The sequence below is a fragment of the Lithobates pipiens genome, unplaced genomic scaffold, assembly GCF_037356315.1.
Source record: "Lithobates pipiens isolate NorthernLeopardFrog02 unplaced genomic scaffold, aLitPip1_a1.2 Scaffold_18, whole genome shotgun sequence".
NCBI lineage: Eukaryota > Metazoa > Chordata > Amphibia > Anura > Ranidae > Lithobates > Lithobates pipiens.
Window position 1 is genome coordinate 178962182 of NW_027507758.1, and position 20694 is coordinate 178982875.

Below are 20694 nucleotides of genomic sequence, written 5' to 3' on the forward strand. Positions count from 1 at the left end.
ATGTATTAAAATAAATGTTGTTTTTATTTTTCATTGAGTATGATACAGTATTCTTTGCAAAGTAAAATTTTACTACATTCACCATGCCCTGGGGAAATCACCCTTGCAAAGCGAAAAGTCTATTTTAGCCTTTAGTAATTTAACACCAATGGTTTTTGCATCTGACTTAGGGGCCGCTGGTGCCCAATTAAAGGTGAGGTCTCCAAGTATGCTGGCTTGAGCAAAACACTGCTGGACAGATGGATGGAATTGTGTTGCATGTTATGCACCATGGCAGGGAAAGACATAGTTATTACAGTATTTGAAGAATAAACTTCAATAATGAACCAGCTGACATTGCCACATGGACTCACTGATGTATACTTGTTCACATAGTGTGCTGCCTTTAGTTATGCTACATTATGCACTAAATTACCTAGCTTGTACAATGATTTAAAGTAAATGAAGAAAGCAGAAACACATTAAATGTAATAACTGAGATAAGGTTGTGGTTATTTAACAAATAATTTGACCATGGAAGTATTCTTTGTACTCCTTACACAAATACAATAAATACTTCTGACTTGGCTTCACTGAGTTTGTTTAGACTTCTAACACTAGTTATTGGTTCTAAGTATGTTGTGTACATGTATTTAAAGTCATTCTGAAGGCTGAGTTTTTTTTTACCTCCATGCATGGGGGGGGGCAGAGCACTGGCAAGGGACCTGTGAAGAGGAGGATCAGGCTGCTCTTTGCAAAACCATTGTGCAGAGCAGGTAAGTATAACATGTTTATTATTTACAAAAAGATTTTAGATTTGTTTGGAGCAGGGAAGGGTTAGACCAGGTAATCCTATGGATGACATCCATTGCTCCGGCATTACCAGCTGTTGTCGAGTTCTTCCCTTCTCCCCTTTATCCAGCGCAGGCTGATACGGGGAAGATCACACGACTGGACTGGAGTGGGCTGAGAATAGGTAAGTATATCATTTTTTTTTTTACACAGGTTAGACAGTATAAGTGGGGAAAGGAGCATTTTTAAGCATAGTAAAAGCCTAACATTCTAATTTAATAATGTCCATGACCAAGATTTAACCTCACGTTAGTGACTAATGGTAAATGCAATACCCATTTGTAAAACATCAACATGTTCTCTAATAACTTGTGAAAGCTTTATTTCTCTTTCAGATTGTGGTGCCAATTGTCATAAACAATGCAAGGACCTCCTTGTGCTGGCCTGCAGAAAACTCTCTAGAGGAACATCTATTGGAAGTAGCCATGGGTCCCTTCCAAGCAGTCCATCTCTGGCTCCAGGTATTGTATGAAACATTAAATATGTGATTAAATAACTCACTGATGGTAATCGTGTGGAACTAACAGTAACTTCCTCCCAGGCCAGTGGCCAAGTTTGCAAACAGACCTCCTATCAAAACCTTGTTGTTATGGAGGGGGGAGGGGGGGGGGGGGGGTTGTAGCCCAAATTAGGAGAAAAGCCTAGGGTAACATTCCTGTTCCTTCATATCTGATAGAGTTAGTGAGCATCGCACCCTTAGAACAGGTGTTACAGGCAGAATCACTGGGTGAACATAAAAGAAAAGAAAATATGAAAAAAAAAAAGAAAACCAATGTAGCCTTCACACCTAAGGATTGGTAAGTTGCAATATATACAATTGTTAGGCTCCATGCACACTGAAGCTAAAAAAAGCTTTTTCTGGACGCCAGATTGCTGGCAGAAAACGCTGGTTGAAAAAACTGCTTTTAACAGCGTTTTGTACTAGCGTTTATGAGCGTTTATAAGCGTTAGCATTTATGGGCGTGTTTAATAAAAATACACACTCCAAAAATCCCACAGTGCATTCCAAACTCCCACAATGCATTGATGAACACTAATTAACGTGTGTTTATGAGCGTTTATCGTTTTTTGGCGGTGAAAAACGGCACTTTGAACGCAAATTTCTAGCGTTCATAAAAAAGCCCATAAACTCCACTGCTCATTAAAGTTAAAAAAAACGTCCATGTGTGCATGGACACATAGGCTAAAAAGAGTGGAGTTTATGGGCTTTTAAAAAAACGCCCAAACTCCAATAAACTGCAGTTTATGAGCTCCAGTGTGCATGGAGCCTTATTGGGTTTAGCTACACTATAACTGGCAGGATGAGATTGCAGCAGTGCACCAGGGGTAATTTTTTGGAAACCTTTCAGCACGATTCCTGATCTGTATCCCCCAGATGTGGGATATACATACTATATACAGTATACATCATATAGCCATAACATTATGAGCACTAACGGGTAAAGGGAATATCTAGTTACAATGGCAACTGAAAATTGGTGGGATATATTAGGCAGTAAGTGAACATGTTGTCCATGAAGTTGATGTGGTGAATGAAGAAAAAAGAAAATGGGCATCGCAGTTTGTTGTGTATGGGGCTGTGAAGCTCATGGATTACCCATGTCCATGAACATCAGAACTGAACTACGGAGCAATGGAATAAGGTGGCCTGGTCTGATTGATCACGATTTCTTTTACATCATGTGGATGGCCAGGTGTGTATTCAAAGTTCCTAACAATTTATGATGTCTGTACAATGACTAGTGGTATAACTTGTACAGTATTTGGAACATTTGGATTTGTATGATATGGTATATAATGTACATTGTGGCAAGTAATAGTGAAATAAGTATCATTTTATTTGAATGATAAGATAATTGCACTCACCATCAGGGATGAGCTTTATGTTCAAGTCAAATTCATGTACGACTCGAACATTCGCCAGTTTGCTGAACAGCGAACAATTTTGGATGTTCACGGCAAATTCGAAAGCCGCGCAACACCCTTTAAAAGTCTATGGGAGAAATCTAAAGTGCTAATTTTAAAGGCTTATATGCATGGTATTGTCATACAAAGTGTTTGGGGACCTGGATCCTGCCCCAGGGGACATGTATCAATTCAAAAAAAGTTTTAAAAATTGCAGTTTTTTCGGGAGCAGTGATTTTAATAATGCTTAAAGTGAAACAATAAAAGTGTAATAATCCTTTAAACTTCATACCTGGGGGTGTCTATAGTATGCCTGTAAAGTGGTGCATGTTTCCCGTGTTTAGAACAGTCTGACAGCAAAATGACATTTCTAAAGGAAAAAAAAAGGTCATTTAAAACTACTTGCGGCTACAATAAATTGTAGGTCCGCAATACACATGAAAGTTCATTGATAATAGGGGATTTCCCCACAGAGGAACCCCAAACCAAAATGAAAAAAAAATGCGTGGGGGTCCCCCTAAATTCCATATCAGGCCATTCAGGTCTGGTATGGATATTAAGGGGAACCCCGTGCCAATTTTTTTTTTTAAATGGCGTAGGGGTCCCCCTCAAAATCCATACCAGACCCTTCAGCTCTGGTATGGATTTTAAGGGGAACGTGGTGTAGCAGATGTACAGGGAGGTACATTGATGGGGCAGATGAGCAGGCGGGTTACAGTGGTGGGACAAAACAGCAAGGAGGTACAGTGGTAGGAGAGATGGGAAGGAAGTTCAGCAGTGGGACAGAAAAGCAGAGGGGGTATAGTGATGGGCAGATGAGCAGGGGGTTACATTGGTGGGGCAGAGTAGCAGGGGGTACAGAGGTGGGGCGGATGAGCAGAGGAGAAAGGAGGTTCATTGGTGGAACACATGAGCAGAGTGTTACAGTGGTGGGGCAGAAGAGCATGGGGAACAGAGGTGGGACAGATGTGCAGGAGGTACAGTTGTTGGGCAGATGAGCAGATAAGTTCAGTGTTAGGACAGATGAGAAGATGGTTCAGTGTTGGAGCAGATGTGCATGAAGGTACAGTGGTGGGGCAGATGAGCAGAGGGTTACAGTGGTGGGACAGATGAGCAGGGTACTACAGTTATGGGGGTTACAGTGGTGGGGCAGATGAGAAAGGTGGTAAATTGATTGGGCAGATGAGAAAGGTGGTACAGTTGTGGAGGGGGTTACAGTGGTGGGGCATATGTGCAGGGGGTTACAGGGGTGGGGCAGATGAGAAAAGAGATACATTGGTGGGGCAGATTAGAAAGGGGTTACAATGGTGGGGCAGATGAGCAGGGGGGTACAGTGGTGGGGCAGATGAGCAGGGGTACAGTGGTGGGGCAGATGAGTAGGGGAGTACAGTGGTGAAACAGATTTGCAGGGGGACAGTGATCGGAAGTGTGGAGTTGCAGGAATTGGGATGATCTGAGGCATGAGTGCAGGATGTTAAGTTCTCACTACTAAAGCAGTTTACAGCATTTACTTTATAAAAAATCCTTTTAGTGATTGAGTGTGAAGTTGACATTTTTTTGTTATAAAATTGGCACGCTGAATTTCTTTGAAAACATTTTTCGAGAACACTGTGCTCAAAAGGTTGCTTACCCCTGCACTAGTCTCACATTGTTGTAGGGAGAAACAAGTTTATGTTACAAGATCACTTATTATGGCATTAAAAAACTGTATGTGGGAATTTTTTTTTAATGAGTGCTAACAAATATTTCTTCTGATGTTAGATATCCTGATTTTACATATGAAGTTGCTACAATGAGTTTAATGACACTAACTGCTTGCCGACCAGCCACACAGTTTTACTGTGGCAGAATGGCAGGGCGGGGCGAAACTACGCTACCTTACGCAGATTTTCCTTTTGGGTACTAGGGGCGCGTGCGCCCACAGCATGTGCCCAGAGCCGATGTGAGTGCCCGGCGGGTGACCAATGACTGCCAGGCTCCCGTGAAAACTCGTGACAGAACGAGAACCAGGATCTGTGTGTGTAAACACTCAGATCACGGTTCTTTCAGGTGAGAGTAGACAGATTGTGTGTCCATACTATGTATTAACACCGATCTCTCTCTCCTCCTAGACAGTCCCATCCCCCCTACAGTTAGAACAAAACTAGGGAACACAGATAATCCCTTCATCGTCCTAGTGTTAACCCCTTCCCTGCCAGTGACATTTATACAGTAATCAGTGCATTTTTATAGCACTGATTGGTGTATAATTGTCAATGGTCCCAAAATGTGTCAAAAGTGTCCGATGTGTCCGCCATTATATCGCCGTCCCGATAAAAATCTTATATCGCCGCCATTACTAGTAACAAAAATAATAATAATTTACCAAAAATATGTAGAAGAATACATATCGGCTAAACTTGATAAAAAATGTTGGTATATTAATTATAGCAAAAAGTAAACGATATTGTGTTTTTTAAAAAATTGTCGCTCTTCTTTTGTTTAAAGCGCAAAAAATAAAAACCGCAGAGGCAATAAAATACCACCAAAAGAAAGCTCTATTTGTGGGAAAAAAAGGACATCAATTTTGTTTGGGTACAGCATTGCACGACCGCCCAATTGTCAGTTAAAGCGGCGAAGTGCTGTATTGCAAAAAATTGCCTGGTCATTGAGCAGCCAAATCTTTCGGGGCTGAAGTGGTTAATGTATGCAATGTATGGATGTAGTACAATTAAGTGGCTAGTTGCGTGTACATCACATTAATCTTTACACATTCAATGGTACTGCCACATATTGCCACAAATCAAATAAGAACTCATAATCTGAATACTTGCTCTGTGCTTAGAGAATACCCCCTTTAGAGCACCTCTGGCACCTTTGAAGAAGAAAAAAAAAACGTTATATGTACCTAAAGGATGGTTCAGATGACATTACAGGTGCTCTTCATCCTCTTCTCCTCCAATGGTGGGTGGATCTTGCAACAGTTCTTCTGTAAGTGTGTAGATCATTCAACCTAGAAGAGTGTCACTGTATCAGTGACCAGTTCAGGCTGCAGGGAGATTTTCAGCTACTGCCGGAGTATCCACTTTTAAGTTACCTGCCCAAACTGGAGTTGGGCTTTAGATTAATGGTAGCCTCTGTATTTTTATCAGCACAGGTTAAAGAGGAAGTAAACCCTGATGGGTTTTCTTCCTCTTTCATTCCCTGCAAAGGTAAAGCATAATGGACTACTATGTATCGCATAGTAGCCCATTATGTGTCACTTACCTGACACAGGAGACAGCGAAGTCACTGCTGTCCCCTGTAGTCCGGCGCATCCATCTTCTCGTGGGTCTCGCTGCTCCGCCGCTATCATTCGGCGAAGCCGCGATGACATCACTCCCGCGCATGTGCACGGGAGCCGCCACTCGCTCACTCAGTGCACCTGCGCGCCGCTGTCTACGGCGCATGCGCCGTAGACAGCGGTGCCTGTCTTTCGGCTAATATCTCCTAAACCGTGTAGGTTTAGGAGATATTTCTTGGACCTACAGGTAAGCCTTAATCTAGGCTTACCTGTAGGTCAAAGTTGGTTGTAAGGGTTTACAACCACTTTAACATTGCTGATCAAGAAAAATAAAAGTTAAAAGGTTTTACTTTGTGCTAATTTTCCACCAACAGACAACAACATTCCTAATATTAAAATAAGTGACATATTGAAAGTAATATACTTCTGATTTTTTTGTAGCACAAGATGATGTTTTTGACTTTCCCTCCCCTGGAAGAGATAATCATGATCTAGACGGACGAGCAATAACTCTAGTCACTGGCTCTTCTAGGAAGATCTCGGTGCGATTACAACGTTCAACAACCAGCCAGGCAACACAAACAGATCCTGTGTGGTCTGATTCTGGCTGGAGTGATACTGGTCCTCATACATTTCCTAAGATGAAAACGAAATTCTATGGCAAGTCAGTAAAGAATAAGGGTTTTGCTAAATGGGAGAATGAAAAGCCAAACCCTCACCCCAACATGGACATTATGGAAGTACAGGCTCTGGAACAACTTGAAGATCACAATGGGATAGAAACAAGGAATGAACGGAGCAGTACTGAGGTAATACACAGTTGTATTAATACATTTAAAATACTTGTGTTAATACTATGTCAAAAAACAAAACAAAAAAACACAGCACAGTTCTGGATTCATAAGCACTTGGTGTCAGCCCTGTCGATTTAATGTATTATTGCAAACACCACAGACACAACCCCCATGTTGCAATAACCCTTACTTTGCACAGGCAGAAGCAGTTATCAGCTCACAAGATTTCTGCAGAATCAACAGGTATTTTATGCAATTATCTAACAGATGTAGCAAAACATTTCATAAGCAAGAAGTTCTTTGTTGGGGTTTTACGTGAGCTTTAATGCTTGGGAGGCAGTGCGGCTTCTGTATCATATGACTCTTGTATTTAGCTCTCACAGAAGTCACATGATTGGGAGCCCATCCCACTAGCATATATGTGTAGCGCCCCTTGTCCCCCGGCATCAGGGAGGGCTGACATTTCACTGCATGGTTCTGGTTTTTAGGCATGGTAGGTGTGTACAGTTGCATAAAAGATGGGTGCCAGTCATCGAGTTTATTGCACACAACAGAAAAAGGAGAGGGTTAGGGCACGGGACAAACTAGGACAGTAGGCAGACAAATCAGCAGTCTCTGAAAACAAAAAGGGTAGACAGCAATAGAGAACAAGGGCCTTAGACCTGCACCCAATGTTCTATATCTCCATAACAACTGTCTCCTATACCAACCAAAAAAACCTCACAAAACCATGCAGGGTTTCCTTGGATGAGTGCCCCTTGATGCTTTCCCAGCCTCTTCACAGTCCCCGACTCATGAAGAGTAACCTCTGGTATTTAATCACACTGGTATTTAATCTCAGAACTCCATCCTTCTCCACGCTGAATCTCTCTCTCTCTAGCAGAGCCTCTCCCATGCCACCAGGCAGAAGACAGGCTCTCCCTGGCAGAGCTTTGAGCATATGGGCAGGCCTTAGCCTTCAGGCCTCACCCAAGGTAGCTGTAGCTCACACATCCACACCAGACCAAGGTCTGGACCTCAATCACCTGGCTTCCTCCAAATATATACTGTCTCCCAGCATGCTCAGTGGCCTGAAACTTCTACTGAGACGTGCATGTTTCATAACTCAGTCTCAATGAAGGTCATCATACTAATGTCAAAAGCAACAGTGCAATCACAAAGACTATATAAATCAACCAGATTGGTTATCACCTAGCACAGCTACAGTTGTGCTCATAAGTTTACATACCCTGGCAGAATTTATGATTTCTTGGCCATTTTTCAGAGAATATAAATGGATAACACAAACTTTTTTTCACTCATGGTTAGTGTTTGACTGAAGCCATTTATTATCAATCAACTGTGTTTACTCTTTTTAAATCATAATTACAACAGAAACTACCCAAATGACCCTGATGAAAAGTTTACATACACCAGTTCTTAATACCGTGTATTGCCCACTTTAACATCAAAGACAGCTTGAAGTCTTTTGTGATATTTGTGAATGAGGCTCTTTATCTTCTCAGATGGTAAAGCTGCCCATTCCTTTTGGCAAAAAGCCTCCAGTTCCTGTAAATTCTTGGGCTGTTTTGCATGAACTGCACGTCTGAGATCTCCCCAGAGTGGCTCAATGATATTGAGTTCAGGAGACTGAGATGGCCACTCCAGAACCTTCACTTTATTCTGCTGTAGCCAATGACGGCAACTTGGCCTTTTGTTTTGAATTATTGTCATGTTGGAATGTCCAAGTAGGTCCCATGCGCAGCTTCCTGACTGATGAATGCAAATGTTCAGCCAATATTTTTTGATAACATACTGCATTCATCTTGTCATCTATGAGCACAGCTGTATATTTACCAGTAGCCCTTTTAAGAAAAGGGTGCTGCTTATGCTTTACGTAGTTGGCAAGATATTAAGCTTTAATATAAGAGAGCAACGGAAGTTATCAGCTCACAAGGTTTCTGGCAAAAATCAACAGTTATTTTTTTTGCAGCAGCAGTATCTCACAAGTTTGAGTACACCTCTCACATATTTGTAAATATTTTATTATACCCTTTTCATGTGACAACACTGAAGAAATGACACTTTTCTACAATGTAGTGAGTGTACAGCTTGTATAACATTGTAAATTTGCTGTCCCCTCAAAATAACTCACTGCCACAGGTTGACTCCCCTGGGCGAATTGCCGTCATGGTACATCGGCCACTTTAAAAGCTCCAGGGGAGCAAGCACGCCACCAGAGCCGATTTATCATGACCGCCGGCCACCCGTGATAGTTTCTGACAGAGACAGAATGGAGATCTGTCAATGTAAACAGACATGTCTCAGTTCTGTCAGGGATGGAGAGACAGATCTGCTGATTCTAAAGATTAGGAACACAATTGGTCTCCTTCTCCAGGCAGTCCCACCCCCCCAGTTAGAACACACATGATTGAACACATTTAACCCCTCGATCGCCCCCTAGTGTTAACCCCTTCCCTGCCAGTGACATTTATACAGTAATCAGTGGCTATTTTTTTTAGCTCTGATTGCTGTATAATTATCAGTGGTACCAAAAAGTATCAAAGGTGACCGATCTGTCTACTGCAATGTTGCAGTTGTGCTAAAAATCGCCGTCATTACTAGTTAAAAAAAAAAAAAGTATGATAATGCCATAAATCTATCCCCTATTTTGTAGACACTACTATAAAATGTTTTAATCAAAAATAAATATGTAGAAGAATATATATCCACCTAAACTGATGAATACATTTGTTTTTGTTTTTTTATATTTGGATACTTATTATAGCAAAAACTAAAAAATATTTTATTTTTTCAAAATTGGCCCTATTTTTTTTTGTTTAAAGAGCAAGAAAACAAAACAAAAAAAACAGAGAGGTGATCAAATACCACCAAAAATATGTAAAAGAATACATATTGGCCTAAACTGAGGAAAACTTTTATTTTTTGATAAAAAATGTGGAATATTTATTATAGGAAAAAGTAAATGAAATTGTGTCTTTTTTCGCTCTTCTTTTGTTTAAATAAAATAAAAACCGCAGAGGCGATCAATTGCTACCATAAGAAAGCTCTATTTGTGGGAAAAAAATCTCGTGCAATTGTCAGTTAAAGCGACACAGTGCCGTATTGAAAAAACTGCCTGGTCATTAAGGGGGAAAATCCTTTGGGTCCTTAAGTGGTTAATGTCTGAACCGTCAGCAACAAAAGTGAGAACACCCCTAAGTGAAAATGTCCAAATTGGGCCCATTAGCCATTTTCCCTCCCTGGTGTCATGTGACTGGTTACAAGGTCTCAGGTGTGTTAAAATTTGGTGTTATCGCTCTCACTCTCTCATACTGGTCACTGGAAGTTCAACATGGCACCTCATGGCAAAGAACTCCCTGAGGATTTGAAAAAAATAATTGTTGCTTTACATAAAGATGGCCTAGGCTATAAGAAGATTGCCAAGACCCCGAAACTGAGCTGCAGCATGGTGTCCAAGACCATACAGTGGTTTAACAGGACAGGTTCCACTCAGAACAGGCCTCACCATGGCCAACTAACAGAGTTGAGTGCACATGCTCAGCGTCATATACAGAGTTTGTATTTGGGAAATAGACGTATGAGTGCTGCAAGCATTGCTGCAGAGGTTGAAGGGGTGGGGGGGGGGGTCAGTACTCAGACCATATGCCACACACTGCATCAAATTGGTCTGCATGGCTGTCGTCCTATAAGTAAGCCACTTCTAAAGATGATGCACAAGAAAGCCTGCCTGTCCTGTGGTCTGATGAGATCAAGATAAACTTATTTGGTTCAGATGGTGTGGCGGCAACCAGGTGAGGAGTACAAAGAAGACTGTGTCTTACCTACAGTCAAGCATTGTGGTGGGAGTGCCGTGGTCTGGGGCTGCATTAGTGCTGCCAGAACTGGGGAGCTACTGTTCATTAAGGGAATCCATTGCCAACATGTAATGTGACATAGGCTGCAGGGCAGTATTCCAACATAACAACCCCCAAACACACCTCCAAGATGGTGACTGCTTTGCTAAAGAACCTGAGGGAAAGGTGATGGACTGGCCAAGCATGTCCAAAGACCTAAACCCTATTGAGCATCTGTGGAGCATCTTCAAACGGAAGATAGAGGAGCGTAAGGTCTTAAACATCCACCAGCTCCATGATGTAATCATGGAGGAGTGGAAAAGGAATCCAGTGGCAACCTGTGAAGCTCTGGTGAACTCCATGCCCTAGAGGGTTTAAGTCAGTGCTGGGAAATAATGGTGGCCACATAAAATATTGACACTTGGGTCCAATTTTTACATTTTCACTTTTGTTGCCAGTGGTTTGGACATTAATGACTGCATGTTGAGTTATTTTGAGGGGAGAGCAAATTTACATGGTTATACAAAGCTGTACACTCACTATGTTACATTGTAGCAAAGTGCCATTTCTTCAGTGTTGTCACATACAAAGATATAATAAAATATTTACAAAAATGTGAGGGTGTACTTACTTTTGTGAGATACTCTATATATGCTTAGGTGCAGCGATCACATAGCTGTTAAAAAAAACAAACAGCTGGAACTCTTTAATGGTGGGCCAAAAAGAACAAATCGTGGGACACTGCCACTACAGGTGCAGGATGATGCTTTCCCGCAACCTCTACAGCAAAGATCTGTGACAGAGGATATATTCATGACAAGACTGTAGGTACACAATACCAACGCTTTAGCAAATTGTACTGTGTCTCCTGAGTCTTGGAGTCAATGGAGATAGAACACGTTAATTGATAGAGATTTGCAAGTTGTTCAGCTGCAAACTCTGTCCCAAGGTCATGCTCCCATTCTTGAATAATGGTAGGTTTTGTGACAATGAATGGGGACTGAACATTTGTAAAGTTCTGAAACTAGGTGGGGCAAGGGCTTTTTCTATAAACAACCACTCAATTGGGCTCAGGGAAGACAGAACGTCCATGGGTGGAATTGCTTGTAACGCCATCCATGGGGAAACTTACAAATCTCTCTGTAAGGATCTCCATAGAGAATAGCTTACCATCTTTTAAGAATTTACCACAGCTAGGGTTACCAATCGGCAGCCCAGGGTGCAAAAAATGCCATGCACGTCAAGGAGTCCCACGTAGGGTAGAAGCTAGCTTCAGGCAGTGTTATAGGTAAAACTTCGGACTTAGCATAGTTAATCTTGGATATCCTGCCAAAGAGCTGGAGTTCACGCATAAGATTAGGCAATGAGACAAGGGGGTCCATTAGGTGAAATAGGATGTCATCAGCTGATCACTTATATTCCATTGTAGTCGTCCTACATTTTGACCTGCGTCATCTGCTTTTGTGTTCAAACATGGGGTTCTAGAGAAAACAAAACCTTATTGACAATTGTCCTTAAATAAATCTTCTTTTCAGGCTACCTACACAGGCAGTTTAAATATTTGGTTTGTATGTTCATTAAAAAAACAAAAACTAACAGCGGCACCCCTTGCCCCTATGCAATGTCCAGAGCCAATAGTCTGCAGTGGACATCTCAGGGGCAGGTTTTTCTATTTTTCAAAGATACAGTGGTGTTCTTTTCATATTCTTTTATATTGTGTTTATTCAGTCACAACTGCATTTCACATACATAATATGCTGAACAAAGCACCTATTTAATGCCCACGGAGAAAATGAATAATTAGCTTGCTCCTAGCAGCCAGTATTGATTTGTTTCATATCCTAGTTGTATGGGTTCTACACAACACTGCTTGTGTGAAGCTCCATCCAGCTGTGAAGACAGAAAACGGTTGCCTGTATTAAGAAAGCTTTTCTAATTATTACCAGAATAATTACAACTAGATTTTGATACTATGGTCAAAGCAAATTCTTGATTTTTTTCCCAAGGTGGTTAAAGCAGATGCTTCATTCAGCTGATTTTTTGATAAATTAAACTTATGCCGCGTAAACACGATCAGACTATCCTGTGGACAAACCGCCGAATCTTGCACCGGACTATGGCGGGCCGGACTTTTGAAATGAACGACCCAGCAACCAACGGCCAGGGTTGTCTGGAAGAGTCCCTTGTCCTCATCAACATGGGGACAAGGTGCCGCAGGGCCCCCCTTCCCCAAAGCACCCCCCATGTTGAGGGCATGTGGCCTGGTATGGCTCAGGAGGGGGGGGGGGGCGCTCGCTCGTCCCCACCCCCTTTCCTGACCGCCCAGGCTACGTGCTCGGATAAGGGTCTGATATGGACTTGGGGGGGACCCCCACGCTGTTTTTTCAGCATAGGGCTTCCCCTTTAAGTCCATACCAGGTGACAGGGCTCGCAAGGTGCCAATCTCGTCGATGGAGGCGGCGACATTGACTTCCTTTACTAGTCCCATCTACCTGGACCCGCTTTTAAAGTGAACAGACTTTTTTCCGTGTGTGGGCAAGTCCGTTCATTTCAAAAGTCCGGCGGACTAGCACACAGACGGGCGGATTGTCCGCCGGACTCATCAACATGAGTCAAAACTTCTTTCTATGTCTGCCGGACTTTTGGAAAGAAAAAGTCCACCGGAGACCACACACAGATGGATTGTAGTCCGCTGGATAGTCTGATCATGTTTACGCGGCATTAGAATCACAGTTCACATTCAGTACAAATATTGGTTCAGCTTATACTTAAAAATATCACAACAGACACATAACCTGTAATACAGGGACAGAAATACCAATTGTGCAAATTGTGTATCTGCACATGGACCCACGAGGGGCAAGAGGCCAATTTATACTAGATGTGGGTCAGATGGGTGCCGAGTCTCCCTCTGTCAGGTAGAATTGGTCACTAATTATTTTCTTCTAGCAATTAATCAATACACGGTGAATATATATATTTTTTTCTTGACAAGTCCTTGAATGGAGGGCCTGTCTTGCACAGAAGCCCACTGGTTTCTTTTCTTTTTTTGCCACTGCTGACATTATAAAGTCCATTCCTAGGCAGTTCTAGTGTTGGATGGCGTGGGGAGAATCTACTCTGTGTCAAGTTGTTATTATTGTCTGTATCTCCATTGGGGAGATTCAACAGTGATGACTATTGTCACCAAAACTCAAATTTTACAGTTTACCCCAGAACAAAAGGTGAGGGGAAATATTCCAATGGGGACCACTGTTCTGGGGACAATTCTCTAAGGCTATGTACACATGATAGGATTTTCCGACAACAAAACCGATTTTTTTTCCAAAGGATGTTGACTCAAACTTGTCTTGCATACACACGGTCACACAAATGTTTTCAGAAATTCCGAACGTCAAGAACACGGTGACGTACAACACGTACGACGAGCTGAGAAAAATTAAGTTCAATAGCCAATGTGGCTCTTCTGCTTAATTTCGAGCATGCGTGGACTTTTGTGCGTCAGAATTGTGTACACATGCTCGGAATTTCGGACAGCAAGTCTTGTTGTCAGAAAATTTGAGAAGCTGCTCTCAAACATTTGACTTTCCGACAACAAGCTCACATCCAACATTTGTTGTCTGAAAATTCTATCGTGAGTACTGCCCATTAGGGTTTGTTCACACTTGTGACAAGAAGGCAATAAAAATAGGCAGTTAAGCCATGGTTTTACAACCCCCCTCTACCGACCAGTGGCTGGAAGGGCTTGTACACTGATTTATGTTGGTACTTCGGCTGTAGCAAAGATTGCAACCCCTGTCACATTCAGCAGTATTGCCATTAAATGCAACCCATTCAATGTGTATCAGGATCCATTCAACAATAAATCAATTTCAGAAGGACGGCTAGGACTACTGCAAATGTAAATGAGCCTTAAGAAGGAAAATTACATTCACTTTAAGAGATTTCCTCTAACTTCCTGTTGTATCTCTGGAACAGAAAGTCAAGAAAATTTTCCCCAATGGTACATTAACTGAAAAAAAATCTGGCAAGGGTTTTTACCTTTCATTACTACAGTGCCTTGAAAAAGTATTCATACCCCTTGACATTTTCCAAATTTTTTCATGCTACAACCAAAAACATAAATGTATTTTATTGGGATTTTATGTGATAGACCAACACAAAGTTACCTCATTAGTAAATAGAGTACATCTGTGTGTAATTTAATGTCAGTATGAATGCAGCTGTTCTGTGAAGCCCTCAGAGGTTTGTTAGAGAACCTTAGTGAACAAACGGCATCATGAAGGTCAAGGAACACAACAGACAGGTCAGGGATAATGCTGTGAAGTTTAAAGCAGGGTTAGGTTATATAAAAAAAATATCCCAAGCTTTGAACATCTCACAGAGCACTGTTCAATCCATCACCTGAAAATGGAAAGAGTAGAGCACAACTGCAAACCTACCAAGACATAGCCATTCACCTAAACTGACAGGCCGGGCAAGGGGAGCATTAATCAGAGAAGCAGCCATGGTAACTCTGGAGGAGCTGCAGAGATCCATAGCTCAGGTGGGAGAGTCTGTCCACAGGACAACTATTAGTCATGTACTCCACAAATCTGGCCTTTATGGAAGAGTGGCAAGAGAAAAGCCATTGTTGAAAGAAAGCCATAAGAAGTCCCGTTTGCAGTTTGTGAGAAGCCATGTGGGGGACACAACAAACACTTGGAAAAAGGTGCTCTGGTCATTTAAATTAAAATTTTTGGCCTAAAAGCAAAATGCTGTGTGGCGGAAAACTAACACTGCACATCACCCTGAACACACCATCCCCATCGTGAAACATGGTGGTGGCAACATCATGTTGTAGGGATGCTTGTCTTTAGCAGGGACAGGGAAGCTGGTCATAGTTAATGAGCAGATGGATGGAGCCAAAATACAGGTCAATCTTAGAAGAAAACCGGTTAGAGTCTGAAAAAGACTTGAGACGGGGCAGAGGTTCAGCTTCCAGCAGGACAACCCTAAACATACAGCCAGAGCTACAATGGAATGGTTTAGATCAAAGCATATTCATGTGTTGGAATGTCCGAGTCAAAGTAAAGACCTAGATCCAATTGAGAATCTGTGGCAAGACTTGAAAATTGCTGTTCACAGATGCTCTCCATCCAATCTGACAGAGCTTGAGCTGTTTTGCAAAGAAGAATGGGCAAAAATGTCACTCTCTAGATGTGCACAGCTGGTAGAGACATACTCAAAAATAGTTACATAGTTAGTAAGGTTGAATAAAGACACCGGTCCATCCAGTTCAACCTGAGTGTCTACAATTGTCCCTATCTCTGTATATTGCACACCCACATCAGTCCCTACCCCCAAGGAGCCCACAATCCAAGGTCCCCATTCATATACTAGGGCAAATTTTGGACAAAAGCCAATTAACCTACCTGCATGTCTTGCAGCGTTAATTGCAGTGAAAGGTGGGTCTACAAAGTATAGCATTTGTGTAAAAATGCATGCCACACTTTTAACATATTTATTTGTAAAAAAAAATTGAAAACCATTTATCATTTTCCTTCCACTTCACAATTATGTGCCACTTTTTGTTGGTCTATCACATAAAATACATTTATGTTTTTGGTTGTAACATGACAAAATGTGGAAAATTTCAAGGGTTATGAATACTTCTTCAAGGTACTGTATATCCAAAGCTTTTGGCAATACATACTCTACACTAAGTCTTCTGAGTCTTTATCCTGACTGAAGTATTAAATAAAGATATGTATAGATGACGTGCTGCATTACTTTTCTAAAATAATGTTTTCACTATTTGTAGGACAGCTGATTCTTTGATTTTCAGCAATAAGGAGCAAACCAGAAGCAGTATAACACTAAAAATACCTAAAATGATCAGTGGATGATAGAAAATGGCATTGCACTGATGAAGAGCTATCCAGGCTACAGATCATAGATGACTGTCAGAATGTACTGTATGTCCTTTGCTCACTGAAGAATACTTTTTCTACCGCATGGGACAAGTATGGAAGGAAGACAATAAATCCATTACAAACTTACACACCAAGAGATCTCTATCACTACATTCCTACATAAGTGTTGTATATAGATACATGATCCTATTTGTTTATTGTGATCTTGTATAAAGATATTATTACTATTTATTTAAGAAAGAGCAAGAAAACAGAGAACTATTTAATCATCAGAATTCTAAATTCATCATCTCCCAAAAATATCATGTACTATGGTGGTATGATACAAACACTTGAGATACTCCTTTAGAAGCCAACTTAGAGGACAGGAGCAGCAACATTGGCTTTTTATGAAGCCAGCTAGAACTAAGAAGAAAACAAGCATCTTTCAGGCTCTCATATGGCAGTTGCAAGGAGTGAACTGGTAAAGCATGAACGTGGACGAAGCCCTGTTTCCTCCTTAACTGCCTGTACTGTTCATCAGTGTTCATAGTATGCACAATATATTGTTTTATTAATGTCCTTACCCCATATAAAACAATAATTCCACTGAAATTAAAAAATATAAAAAGCTATGAACGAGTACAAACATCTGCAGAAGGAACCATCAAGACTACCTACATTTGTGCTCCAATTTTCCACAGACTTATGATTCTTCTCATATGTCAGATGAGTCCATCCCTGACATTATAGCAAGTTTACTGGACACCTTACATGAACAAAAAGTAAAGGCACAAGAAGTGAGGCACAACTTCAGTGTGTGTTCAAACCCAAAGCAGCTTCAAGACATGTTCATGAATGTTCAACTACTACCTTATATTAATTTACAGAATTCCCCGAATCACTAGATGTCAATTGTTCATTATGTTGGTTCTTTAATGATATTAAACAAAATGGTGTAAATTATTTTCACTGCCTTTCCACATTGTCTAGTACAGTAGAAAAGTCCATGGTTGGTAAATGATTGCTGTTCAGTGAAAGGAAGTGATCAGCATAGATCAGAAGCTCATCAAGCCCTCGGTATAGATAATGTGGGCTGCACAGATGAATTGCATAACAGTTTTTTTTTTTTAATAAATGCACAATGCAAATCAAATCTGTAGCTGTCTACCACAGATTGTGAAACAAGGGTGGCAAAGCATATATTTAAGTTTTATGAAGTTATATCCTTTTTTCAGGATTTAAAATAAAGAAAAAATGTTCTAGTCTGAATCCAAAATATTCCTTTCTTTAAAGGAGCTCGTTTGGCTGGACTTTTATGGATCACAGCAGTGCGGTCCGTTTTGTACTCCTGTGACCCATTTTCATCAGAGAGCGAGCTGAAGTCCACTCTCTGCTGACATCACAGAAGTCAGTCCAGACACTGCATCATCATGACAATAAAGTCTGGACACACCAAACTAACATCCGGCTCAGCCTCTCAGCGAGCCGCTAAGAGGCGGCCAACCTGCCCCCTCCACAGCCCAGCAGTGGCAGTCTACAGCTCTATGCTCCAGGAGCTCTGAAACCCGGGCAATCGGCAGTGTTCGATCACTCGGTTCTCAGGGAAGAGGCGCCGGGTGATAGATGCAGCATTGGACTGATGCATCGCATCTTAGCACATTAGGTGAAACTTACCTCAAAACCATGCCTTCCAGCAATATGATGTCATCCCTGGAGTTGGCATCCATCTTCACCCGTTCTTCCTTCCGGGTTCACGGACTCCGGCTCTGTGACTGGCTGTAGACACGATGATGTCACTCTGGCGCATGCGCGCGGGAGCCACCGGTCACGACACAGGGCTCTTAAGAAATGGCATGGGTGGCCATTCTTTCAGAGCGCATGTGCCAGTGATGTCACTGGCTGCATGTAATATAAATATCTACCAAACAGTGTACATTTAGGAGAGATTTACACTACCTATAGGTAATCCTTATTGTAGACTTTACTTCCTCTTTAAAGTGCTCTGTATCTTACTCTATAATCTTTACCTTAAGTAGAAGTGATATATGGGTGACTTCAGAGTGTAAAAGGAAAGGTTACCATTGGTTAAGGCAGCCCCTGTGCTCTAGTGCACTTCTGCTGGTTTGGTAGAAGTTATGATTAGAAGTCCATCTATGGCCCACCTCGCATGACAGTTTAAACCAATAAAACCATAAGGGCCAGTTGCTGGTACTCTTATTTCAGACATCTTTTGGCCTAATGTGTCTACAGGCCAAGGATCCTGCTTATTATGAAAGCACTGGGAGAAATGCTCTGTTAACAAACAGTATGTTTCAACTAGCATGAAATGTAATAAATAGTAATGAAGGACAAAGTTGTACAGTGGCATCAATACAAAAATAGAGGTTAACACAGAAAAATGTGTGACAAAGAGAATACTAGAACAGCTCTATTATCCTTTAGTAATACCCCTGTTGAATATGTATACATAATTTACGCTATGCCATTGCAATACTGGGAACCTTATTTACTCGCAGCTAATGTTTTCTAAATCACAGCACAATTATGATGTTTAGTAATATCATTGCCGATTTGCCATAGTACAGGGTCAGATTTTCTATTTTATTAGTACAAGATTAGGTGAGGTACATTGAAAACACTATGAGCTCTTATTGCTCTTCAAGAACCTCTAAACACACCAGCCTTCTAGTTAAATACTAGAGTAGTTAGATAGCTAGTCCAGGTGATTCCTGAGACAAATCTATGCACTGTATTCTCATGTATAATACTGTATACCAGCTCACAATCATCAAGTGAAATATGTACTACATATACCACTATTAGTCTTTATGCAATGCATAATTAATTAGTGTACACAGAAGAGTAGAGTAAATGTGTAATACAAATTGAATGTACAATGTAAGATGTAGCACAATGTACAGTTCTGTGTCTTGCATATATGCCAGTTTTTTCCTTACCTTTGTTTTTAAAAGGGTCATTATTTTAAGGCACTGAGTGACACAATGGGGGTTATTTACAAAAGGCAAATCCACTTTGCACTGCAAGTGCACTTAAAGTGCACTTGGAAGTGTAGTCACTCTAAATCTAATGCCGCGTACACACGATCAGACTATCCGGCGGACTTGGTCTGGCGGACTAGAGTCCGCCGTACAATCCGCCCGTGTGTGGGCGTGTGTGGACTTAGAAAGTAGTTTTGACTCAAAAATTGTCCGCCGGACTATTGAAATGAACGGACTTTCCCGCACATGGAGAAAAGTCTGTTAATTTTGAACGTGGCTCCAGGTAGGCGGGAGTAGCGAAGGAGGTCAATGTCACCGCCTTTGGCGGAGAGATTGACACGTCACTGGCCCCGTCACCTGGTATGGACTTAAAGGGGAAGCCCTATGCCGAAAAACTTTTACTAGCGGTGGCCCGGTCTTCTGTCGCCTTCTCTTCTTCTTCCTTGAGATGTTGAATCGACGCTCTCTCTGGCCGCAATGACAGGGACTTGTTGCGCTGCGACTTATATAGGGACAATGGGCGGGGTCACGTGTGATGACCCCACCCATTATGATGTCACAGTCTCAGCATCCTCTGGGACTGTGACATCCAGCCAGAATTGTCGGGAAGAGGCCCTTGTCCTCATCAACATGGGGACAAGGTGCTTTGGGGTGGGGGGCCCTAGGGCCCCCCTCCCCCAAAGCATGCACCCCCCATGTTGAGGGCACGCAGCCTGGTACGGCTCAGGAGGAGGGGAACTCGCTCGTCCCCACCCCCTTTCCTGACCGGCCGGGCTGCGTGCTCGGATAAGGGTCTGATATGGACTTTGGGGGGGACCCCACACCGTTTTTTCGGCATAGGGCTTCCCCTTTAAGTCCATACCAGGTGATGGGGCCAGTGACGTGTCAATCTGGCTGCCGAAGGCGGTGACATTGACTTCCTTTGCTAGTCCCGTCTACCTGGAGCCACGCTCAAAATAACAAGACTTTCCTCCGTGTGTGGGCAAGTTCGTTCATTTCAAAAGTCCAGCGGACTCCCGCCATAGTCTGGCAGTTTGTCCGCAGCACCTAATCCACCGGAAAAGTCCGGTCGTGTGTGGACAGGTCTGCTCGTTTGGCAGGCCCGCGCCAAAGTCCGGCAGACCTCCACTTCAAAGTCCGGAGGTTTGTCCACCGGATAGTCCATTCATG

The 20694-nt window shown here is 42.1% G+C and overlaps 1 protein-coding gene across 5 annotated transcripts in view; it reads left to right on the forward strand.

Annotated features, from left to right (window-relative positions):
- Nucleotides 1–17488, forward strand: part of RASGRP3 (RAS guanyl releasing protein 3) — a 280740-nt gene extending 263252 nt beyond the window's left edge. For all 5 annotated transcript variants that reach the window (XM_077486434.1, XM_077486437.1, XM_077486433.1 and 2 more), the window contains 3 exons: nt 1167–1292; nt 6440–6807; nt 16432–17488. In XM_077486434.1, the coding sequence (XP_077342560.1) occupies nt 1167–1292; nt 6440–6807; nt 16432–16440 (503 nt within the window). In that variant the 3' untranslated portion in view covers nt 16441–17488. The remainder of the gene's footprint in view (nt 1–1166; nt 1293–6439; nt 6808–16431) is intronic.
- Nucleotides 17489–20694: the final 3206 nt, after the last annotated feature.